At 52.8% G+C, this 10,646-nt stretch overlaps 1 protein-coding gene across 1 annotated transcript; it reads right to left on the minus strand.

Moving 5' to 3' along the window:
• Nucleotides 1–2,076: 2,076 nt before the first annotated feature.
• On the minus strand, nucleotides 2,077–7,518 carry TUBB1 (tubulin beta 1 class VI; the record flags this gene model as incomplete). The annotated part of the gene is made up of 4 exons (XM_080831483.1): nucleotides 2,077–3,179; nucleotides 3,286–3,396; nucleotides 3,867–3,975; nucleotides 7,462–7,518. The coding sequence occupies 4 exons, from the start codon at nucleotides 7,516–7,518 to the stop codon at nucleotides 2,077–2,079; spliced, it is 1,380 nt and encodes a 459-aa protein (XP_080687609.1).
• Nucleotides 7,519–10,646: the final 3,128 nt, after the last annotated feature.

Consider the following 10,646-nt stretch of genomic DNA (forward strand, 5'->3'; position numbering starts at 1 on the left):
GGGTTCTTGTGTGTGAAGTGAAGGAACTGGACAAGCTCTGAGATTCTGATCCCATGTCTCTGTCACTGAGACCAGTGTCGCCATGGCAACCATACCGCTAAAGGAATAGGCTCCTCAAAATCTGAGGGGACAGATTTCTCTTGGTTTCTAGTGGGTTTTTTTGTTTGTGTGTGTGTGTTCTATTTCTACCATACAAAAGAGTAGGATGGTGAGATACATTTTGAAATATTTTTAACTACTCAAATTAATCAGTCTGGGTGGTTAGGCTCCAAGAAAAGGAATTTATTTAGTCTGAAATAAAGCAATTTAGCCATTTAAAATTGAATTTCCTTGTACTTTAATGATTACTATTGAGCAAACAAAAATCTTGACAGCAATATAAATCAGCAGGGTTTTTTTAATTTAGATCTGCATCCTTCCTTGTATCCATTTGATTGCCTTTTTAGATTTGAGAAGGAAAGTGCTAGAGGAAGCGTGTGTAAATTCTTATAACATCAAAGGTCATGAGTCTTTTTAGCTTCTGAGAAATTATGAACTTCAAACTGAGTATATAGTTACATTTTCTTAATAAATGTTCTTTTGCTTTTAGTGCTTGAGCCACAAGAAAAAAGTGTTTAAAACTTCTTTTCTAAAGTGTAAATAGAAGGCATGTCACAATGCCGACAGGACCTCATTTTCTCTCTGTATATATTTTCGTCACTTGTCACGATGCACACGTGGAGTGACGTTTCTCGAATGAGCAGCCGGTGTCATCCGCTCTCCTGCTTCCTTGCTGCAGATTACAGACACGAATCGGGGAGACGAGCACCCCAGTTGCCTGCAAGTAAATATTTTCTGCAGGGAGGGTCAGACTCTCTTCCCATTGCCGGCTGCCCATGGATCAAATAGGAGAGCTCAGTGGTAATTCTAGAAGGCCTTTAAGACTCTTATGGCCCCGGAAGGCATGGCTGTGCGTATGTCAGAAATAGGTAAACCGTAATTAGAAAGTTATGGATGATTTGATTACACTCCTGTGTATCTGGTCTGTTGTAATGTGAGCAGATTAAACTCGGGTAATGGTCAAAGCTGTGTCATCATGCAAACATTTATGGCAACTTCTGCAAATTAATTTGAACTGTAAAAGTTCCCTAATGAGACCGCGTCCTCCGTGAGGAGGAAGGACACTGCGGCAGCGGCCGGATTCCTGCATTTGAATGGCTGCCCGGCGCACCCGGTGCCCTTTCCCAAAGAGCAGAGTCTACCCAGGGCTTTCAGGTGTTTATGAATGAAAGTGAAAAGGGCATTTTGAAAGAGCCTTTACAAGGAAAACCGAAAATGGTGATTAATGAATTCCCAGAATCCAGCACCCTTTAGAAACAGTATCCACAGTACGCAAACGTCTATGTTAACAGCTGGCTATTCAGAAACAAAGAGCAGAGAATCAGGATCAGGCTTGGTGACTTCAGCCCGTCATGGGTGGGGGCGGGGGTGGCCAGGTATTTTGGTGAAAAGCACTGCCATTTTTTCTTTTTCCAACCCCTTTTCCCGTTCCAGTGAGTTCGCCGACGTGCCCACCAGGTCTACACGATTCACTAGTGGATGCTGACTCACACTGGCCTCGGCCGCACAGCTCCCCACATACCAATTAGTCACCTGGCTTTCAAGAGGCCAGCGAGCACCAGGAGGTGGGATGCTGGGCAACGCTCTTGACAGAAGCTGGGGTATGACTCTCCGCAAGGGTGCCACGCGGGGGTTCCAGGGTGCTCTCAGCGCCAGGAGAGGGTAGAGAGTGGACGTCAGCCAGCGGCTTGCACCCTGCGCCCACGTCCTCGAATCCACAGCGCAGCGCTGCGCGTGCAGTAACTGCCCGAGCAGCTCCGCGAAACAAAGGTGCTGTGCTTCCCGGTAAATGCACTTTGCTAATTAAAAAAAAGTTAGTAGAGCGTGCAGCGCAGAGCGAAGTCTTTGAAGGTTAGCCAATGCCCGAAGGCCCCCAGCGCCCCCAGCTCCCTCCCGGGTCCCGGTCCCTGCGCCCTGCGCGCGTGCGGACACCGGTGCGCCCCGTGGGGAGCCGGCGGGCCGGGGCTGCTGCAGACCTCACAGGGCCCCGCGAGGCTCGCGCGGCGCCTCTTCCGGCTCCATCTCCGCGTCCGCGTCCCCCGCGAGCTCCCCGTCGTCCTCTGGACCCGCTCTGGCGTCTTGCAGCTGCTGGTACTCCGACACCAGGTCGCGGATGTCGCTCTCGGCCTCGGCGAACTCGCCCACGTCCATGCCCTCGCTGGTGTACCAGTGCACGAACGCCCTCCGCCGGAACATGGCCGAGAAGCGCTCCGCCACGCGGCCGAGCAGCTCCTGCACGGCCGTGCTGTTGCCGATGAACGTGGCGGCCATGCTCAGCCCCGGGGGCGGGATGTCGCACACGGCCACCTTGACGTTGTTGGGGATCCACTCCACAAAGCAGCCGCTGTGCCGCGTCTGCACGCTGAGCATCTGCTCGTCCACCTCCCTGGTGGACATGCGGCCGCGGAAGATGCAGGCCACGGTCAGGTAGCGGCCGCGGCGCGGGTCGCAGGCGGCCATGGCGTTGCGCGCGTCGAACACCTGCTGCGTGAGCTCGGCCACGGTGAGCGCGCGGTACTGCCGGCCGCCGCGGCTGGTGAGCGGCGCGAAGCCGGGCGTGAAGAAGTGCAGGCGCGGGAAGGGCACCATGTTCACGGCCAGCTTGCGCAGGTCGGCGTTGAGCTGGCCCGGGAAGCGCAGCGACGTGGTGACGCCGCTCATGGTCAGGGACACCAGGTGGTTGAGGTCGCCGTAGCTGGGCGCGGCCAGCTTGAGCGTGCGCAGGCAGATGTCGTAGAGCGCCTCGTTGTCGATGCAGAAGCAGGCGTCGGCGTGCTGCGCCAGCTGCGGCAGGGACAGCGCGGCGTTGTAGGGCTCCACCACCGTGTCGGACACCTTGGGCGACGGCAGCACGCTGAAGGCGTTCACGATGCGGTCGGGGAAGTCCTCGCGGATCCTGCTCAGCAGCAGCGTGCCCATCCCGGAGCCCGTGCCGCCGCCCAGCGAGTGCACCAGCTGGAAGCCCTGCAGGCAGTCGCAGGCCTCGCTGGCGCCGCGCACGGCGTCCAGCACGCGCTCGGCCAGCTCGGCGCCCTCCGTGTAGTGGCCCTTGGCCCAGTTGTTGCCGGCCCCAGAGTTACCTGCGCCGAGGGAGGCCGCTTACCGGGCTGGCGGGGGGGGGGGGGGGGGGGCACCGCTAGGAGGCACCGGCCCCTCCTCCCGGGGGGCCCTGCCGGGACAACCTACCGTAGATGAAGCTGTCCGGCTGGAAGAGAGCTCCCAGTTTGCTGGATCGGATGCTGTCCATCGTCCCGGGCTCCAGGTCCACCAGCAGCGCCCGCGGCACATACTTCTTACCTGTGTAGAAAAGTAGGAAGAAGTCAGCAAACTGGCGTTTTTCTAGAAGTTAATGTTTCATCAAAACAGAGCCTTGTGATCCCTGTCAGGAGAAAGGTATTTCTAGAAGAAAGACATCTGAAGTAATACCCTTGACCCCAACAAGTGCACAGATCTATAAGATACTTTGGAAATACGTTATCCATCATTTTCCGTGCTGCTGTGTTGTCTCGCCGATGACCGAGATCCTGCCTCTGCTCGAAGGGATTCCGGTTTTCATTTAAGATTTTCATCTAAACAGGAAGGTTGGTGCTTGGGCAGCGGGGGTTCAGACACGTGTCTGAACCACTCAGTGCCTTCTTCCCCGGGCCCTTGCCCCACTCCGGCCCCGGACACCCTCCAGTCTTAGGATCCCGCTGTGCCTCCCGGACCTCACCCCCGCCCAGGCTCCCGGGGCAGGCGAGCACCGCCAGCAGAGCACAGCGTCCTACCATGGGCCTCGTTGTAGTACACGCTGATCCTCTCCAGCTGCAAGGCACAGTCCCCGCAGTAGCTCCCGGCCGCGTCGATCCCGTGCTCCTCGCCAATCACCTCCCAGAACTGAAAGCAGCAGGAGGGGAGGTCCGTGTCCGGAGGGACCCCAGAAAAGGGCAGGAGGGTACCCGTGAGCCAGCGGATTGACCGGAGCAACAGGAAGGGAGGGCTGCGGGGCCTGCCCGGAGGGGTCCCTCTGACCGCCCCTTCCCCAGACGTGCCTTCAGGCCCGTTTTGTCAGTGCCCGCTCCACGGGGTCATTTGCTCTGGCCGCCACTAAACATGAATATGAAGACTGTGTTTTATACCCACCTGAACGCCTTAAATAAAATGCCGACACATCAAATATTAAATTGGATTTTGCTCCTACTAAATGGAGGCTGTGGTAGACATTAAAGCTGTCGTTTTACAACTCACTTCAGACCGGGTATCTCTAATTTCACCTTCTAGTGCTTCAAGCTAGTAAAGTATAGATCCCATTAAATGAAAACAGACTGAATTCTTGTCTGATCTCACAATAATATCTCCTTCACTTGGGGATTTATTTTCATGCAGTTTTCCAAAAACCCCATAACTAGGACATCCGGGCCCGGGTTTTAGCCACGTGCGTTTTTCATGATCAGGCAGGCACACGATTCCAGATGATACACAGCTCTTCCAACTGTTTGAAACATACGACACTTTCAATCACACATACGGTATTTATTAATATAGCTGTGTGCAGAGCTCTTAGCATGGGAACAGTTACTGAGATGGCCCCTTTCATTGCCCTAGAGAAGGACATATTCAAGTGCAATGAAAATATATTCATTTATGTTAAAATCCCCCAGGGTGTTTTCCCAGCCATATCAGAAGTGATGGCCCTGCTCTGGCCATGGTCTCGTTAACCAGACTCTATTTTATAGTAACTTACCAGCACTGTTCAGGATCTGAAAGAATAAATAAATTGGGGGCGTCTGGGTGGCTCGGTCATTAAGCGTCTGCCTTCGGCTCGGGTCATGATCCCAGGATCCTGGGATCGAGCCCTACATCGGGCTCCCTGCTCAGCAGGGAGCCTGCTTCTCCCTCTCCCACTCCCCATGCTCATGTTGCCTCTCTCACTGTGTCTTCTATCAAGTGAATAAATAAAATCTTTAAAAAAAAAAATCCTCTTTAAAAAAAAAGAATTAATAAGTTCTCTAACACTGCAAACTAAATGTCTCTCACAGTTCTTAATGGCCCCAAATAATAAGTGGTCGCCAGGGCTCTAAGGACCAGACAACACGATGCCAGAGGAAAAGCTAAGACCCTATCTGGACGCTGCACTTCCCCTCCCACGCCTCCCTCCAGATTATCTTCCCACTTCAAAGTGCCGGGGCTGGTGCCTCCCACTTCTCTCTGTGTTCCACTTAGGAACATCTCATCACCGCAGCACAGAAAGAGAGCAACTTCTTTTCAAGCAGTGATATTCTTTGCCCCAGGTCTTAAACACCTGCATTAAAAGACCAGTTTTTCAAAGCCGCCTTATTCCCAAAAGCCGAAAGTTGGAAACAACCCATGTGTCCACGGACAGATGCGTGGATAAACAAAGTGTGGCCTGTCCTCGCAATGGACTGTTACTCAGCCGTGAAAAGGACGGGCATCTGGACACAGGCCGCAGTGTGGTTGAGCCTTGAGGACATAATGCTCAGTGACATAAGCCAGACACAGAAGGGCAGATACTGTGCGATGTCACTTCTGTGAGGTCCCTAGAAGAGTTCAGATTCGGGGGTCCCTGGGTGGCTGAGTAGGTTGGGCATTTGACTTTTGATTTTGGCTCAGGTCATGATCTTGGGGTCATGGGATAGAGCCCCATGTTGGGCTCTGGGCTGGACGTGGAGCCTGTTGGAGCTTCTCTCTCCCTCTGCCTTTCCCCCCACCGCCCCACCTTCCATTCACATCCTCTAAATAAGTAAATAAATTTTTTAAAAATTCAAATTCGTAGACAGTAGAAGGATGGGTGCTAAGGGCTATGTGTGGAGGGGAATGGAGAGTTAGTATTTAATGGGGACAGAGTTTCAATTTTGCTAAAGGAAAGGCATTTTGGAGACTGGATGCAGAATATTGTGAAGATACTTAACAGTATTGAACTGTACACTAAAAAATGACGAAGACGATGAATTTTATGCTGTTGTTTCACCACAATTTTTAAAATTTAACTTTTTAAAAATTTAACTATCAGGGTGCCTGGGTGGCTCAGTGGGTTAAAGCCTCTGCCTTCGGCTCAGGTCACGATCCCAGGGTCCTGGGATGGAGCCCCGCATCGGGCTCTCTGCTCAGCGGGGAGCCTGCTTCCTGCCCCACCCCCGCCTACTTGTGATCTCTGTCTGTTAAATAAATAAATTAAATCTTAAAAAAAAAATTAAAAAAAAATTAACTGCTAACTTTAACTTTAATTAAATTTAATGCAATTAAAACTTTTTAAAGATTTATTTATTTGTTTGTATTTATTTACTTTAGAGAGCGAGAGTCGGGGAGGGGGGGCAGAGCGAAAGAAGGTTTCAAGCAGATTCCCTGCCGAGTGCCAAGTGCGGAGCCCACGTAGGGCTCCATCCCATGACCCATGACATCATGACCTGAGTCAAAACCAAGAGTCGGATGCTCACCGACTGAGCCACCCAGGCGCCCCAGTGCAATTGCATTCTTCATGGCATTCCTGCTAGTGACAGTAATTTTGAAATGGCAAAAGGAACCATCAGATGATTGTTAACACAGTACAAGTGTGTAAAACTAGGGTTGAAATTTGGGTAGGAGACCTGTTGGGCTGTGTCATCTCTCAGTAGCAGCCGCTGAATCCGGCACCGCGTACAAAAATTTGGGTGGGGAGGAGACACACTCATGTGTATTCCAGAGAGCGCATTTTCATTATTTTGGCAAGTACACCCCAAAACATTTCGGGTTAGCTCTTTAGTCTCTGATAGCTTACTGAGTGGGACAGAGGTGGATCTCTTCAAACTTTGTAACAAACAAGGGAGGGGATGGAAAGGCATCTTAGTGATATCATGTAAAAAGTTGCCCAACAAGGGTGCCTGGGTGGCTCAGGTCATGATCGCAGGGTCCTGGGATCGAGCCCCGCATCAGGCTCTCTGCTCGGCGGAGAGCCTGCTTCCTCCTCTCTCTCTCTCTCTCTGCCTGCCTCTCTGCCTACTTGTGATCTCTCTCTCTCTGTCAAATAAATAAAATCTTTTAAAAAAAAAAAAAAGTTGCCCAACAAACTTTAGGAAACTGTTTAGGTACAAACTACCATCTTTAGATATGAAAGTTCGTTGCTAAGGTGGTGAAAGTCAACAAGGTTCCCCCTTACGTGGCCTAAGTGGCGTGGTGGTAAAATTGACATGAGTTCGGTTAACCCTTGTAGCCTGTGCTACCTCCTGCGTCTCCTTCACCGTGGCCATCGGTCAACGAAGCCAAGTGTTCAGCGAGTGCATGCGATCTCCTGGGCTTGCTGCCCTCCCCGCTGACTGCGGATGTGTTCTTAGTTGGCTACACCCAGGGACGGAAGAAAGCTAGTCCTAGTAATCAAACTTTCCTTACCTTGGCTCCGATCTGGTTCCCGCACTGGCCGATCTGAATATGTACGATTTCACGCATCCTTGCGTCCAAGTGTAAGGTCTTCACGAACCGTCAGTCTCTGGGAGAGCCGCCCTTGGCCGGTGGGAGCCCAACTCGACTCTGGTCACTGCAGTGATGGGACCAGCTGAGTAAGCTGGTCCCAGTATAACTGACCCAAGGGTGTGTCCACTACCCAGAGGTCCAGCCCCTACTCTCTTCTGCTCTCTGCCTGTCACCCTGGTGAAGGGGGTGTCTCTTCCTCTCCCAATACAGATTATTGCCTAGTCACTTCCTAGACTTCAAGACCAAAGACTGCCTTTATGCACAGAGCCTGGAGGTCTCGCACCTGGTGTGGGCCAGGCTGTGGCGGACTCTGGGCTCCAGCACTGGCTCGGGACTCCCAGATGATGGGGCTCATGGCGCAAAAACCAAGCCACAGCTCCCAGCTCGTGGGGTGACAGGACCACCTCCAGAGGGCTCTCCCTCTGGAGAGAGTTATATTATTAGGAATCCTCTGTCTAAACCCATTGCTTGACAGATGAGGCCATGACATCCCAAAGCATGAAGTGACTTCATAGTCACACAGCCTGTGAGACATCCCTCCCCGCTTTATTTTATTTTATTATTTTATTTTATTTATTTATTTATTTTTTTGCCTCCCCACTTTAGACCCGGCCATGGCTCCCGTGTCTTCAGCTCTGTTTCCTGAGGGGTGGTCTCACGGTCACTGGCAGCACTGAGCTGTCCTTTGGGGGAACATGGGTGGACAGTTTTTATTTTTATGTTGTCTACTTTCATGTTAATAGGAAAAAAATAATTAGTATTTATAATAGTAAAATGTTAATGAGAGAAAGTTTCCTTTGAACTTGGCCAAAGTTGCAAAGGCACATGGGATTCTTCTGCACTTGGGGAAAAAACTGTCAAGAGCCGGAATCTCAACTCCATGACTCACCGTCAAGGCCTTTCCCAGCGTGGCCCCACACTTCCCCTCCAGCCCCTTTCCCGGACTTTGGTCCTCAGAAAGCCGGTGTTGTCAGGGCCCCCGATGCCTCCACTCTGGGCCGTCAACAGGTTTGGGGCCACCTGCCTGCACCTTCGCGCCAGCGTGGCTCTCCCCCTGCCCTACGTGCCAATTCTGCTCTTCCAGAAACAGAGTTTCTTGCCCAGACCAGGACCTCTCCCCAGACAGCGGGCCGCCACCCCAACAGGCACCTGCTTCTCCAGGCCTCTCTCCAGTGTTTGCCAAGCTCCCTGGGCCCCCACCCTCGGAACAGCTCCAGATAGGGACCTGCCGTGTGCCGAGCACACGCTGGGAGGCAGGGATACAGAAATGAAGGAGACTGATGGGGACATGGGCCCCCAGGATGTGGATTCAAAGGCAGGACTGCAGGCGCTCGGACCCGAGTCCCTGGGCGCTCCCTCCCCTGACTCTGACCGAATGGACGGGTGACGGCGGCAGAGGGGCCCTCCCTGCCCATCATCACTGTGAATGACAGGCAGCTCCTAAACCCTGTGCACTTTCCCCAGGCCTGGTGAGGCCCAAGATGGGAGGTCAGTGATCCAGACCGGAAAGTCACTAACTGCTCTGTAGTAGCCTTTTTACTGGAAAAGAGCCTCCACTTTTCCCAATCCGGAGTTCAGACACAGAGTGAAAGGCGCTGGAGTGTTCCCTGCAGGAGAAAACCAACGTGGGGAGGAAGGACTTTGTCCCGTGGGCGCCTGCCCAGGGCTGCTCCTGTCCACCGTCCAGGGACCTCATGGGCCACATGCAGAACGAGAGCTCCACGTGACCCTGGGTCGGGGACACAACCAGGGTAGAAGTTGCTGTATGGGACACAACCAAGACAGCTGAGAGATTTGAATACAGATCTTGGGGATTAAATAATCACATTGTATCCACATCGTATTTTCTGAATTTGATCATGGCTGGGGTACACAAGTGGAAATTCTTGTTTTCAAGAGATAGTAGGAAATATTCAGGGTCAAAAGTCCCCTTGCCCGCAGCTTGCTGGCAAACCGTTGGGCAAGAACAGTAACAATGTGATGAATGTGGAGGGGCGGGTTAAGCGAATGGGGCAAAATGTTAACAATTGGTGCATCTTGCAAGCGCAGTGCAAAGCTGATACTCTTGCAACATCTCTGAGTTTGGAATGTTTTTCTACTCCAATCTGAATGACCACATGATTACACCTGCTTCTGGTCCAAACCCCACCACCCCACCCCACCCCACCCACGACCTTAAAGAGAAGAAAGTGTCAATTCAAGAGGAAGAAATGTGCATGTACTTAGCAGGATTTTTTTTTTCACAAGTTAAATAAATACATACACAGAATAAACCTTTCAGCTTCCGTGACACGTCACCCCCCCCACCCCACCCCTACCTCCGCCTCTTTGCTCTTCCCTCTGACCCCTCACCTGCCCTCCCCCCCCCCCACGGCTTGTCAGACGCGAAACTCCGGGGCAGCCCCTCTGCCGTACCCCCTGAGCCCAGGATCACCGCAGCAGCAGCCTGGGTGGGAGCCCCGGGCCGGCGCCAGAACCTAGTTTACAGCTACCACATGGGACGCCCTGGGTTTGCTAATTACGAATCCTCACGCCTCCTCTCCCTGAGGCCCAGGAGCTGCCCACGTCCTTTCACCTTTGCGTCCCCGCAGTGCCTGATACCGAAGAGGGCCTCGGGAAACTGTTGGTGCGCGCGAGTAGCTGCGCCGGGCCGAGCGGCCTTGCTCAGGATGGCAAGTTCTCTTAAAGCCAAGAATGTATTTATTCACGAGTGTGCCCTGACGGGTGAGGTGGGGGCATGGTGCCTGAGGACTTTTTTTCTCTGGCCCCTACGAGGTGGTCCAGGCTGAAGGTCTAAACTGTTCCAAGAAAGCTGGATGTCGGGAACGGACTGCAGATGGGGCGGCCGCGTGAGCTCTTCGCGGGAGCCGCGGCCGGCCGGGCGGCTGCAAAGGGCATTTTCGACCTTCCTGTGTTCATTCTTTGCTGTATGAGCGGGATCTAGTGTGTTGGGGGTCCCCCCGCCCCCCGCCAAACCTCCACCCTGGAGCACATTCCTCTTGGTCATCTTAGTTTGCTCAGGGAGGGAAAGGGCCAGATTTCCAGATGGGCGCTTAAAAGGTTTTTCTGTTAATGGGGCAGTTGGCAAAAGAAAAAAAAAGGTG

The sequence above is a fragment of the Martes martes genome, assembly GCF_963455335.1.
Source record: "Martes martes genome assembly, contig: scaffold_114, whole genome shotgun sequence".
Lineage (NCBI taxonomy): Eukaryota > Metazoa > Chordata > Mammalia > Carnivora > Mustelidae > Martes > Martes martes.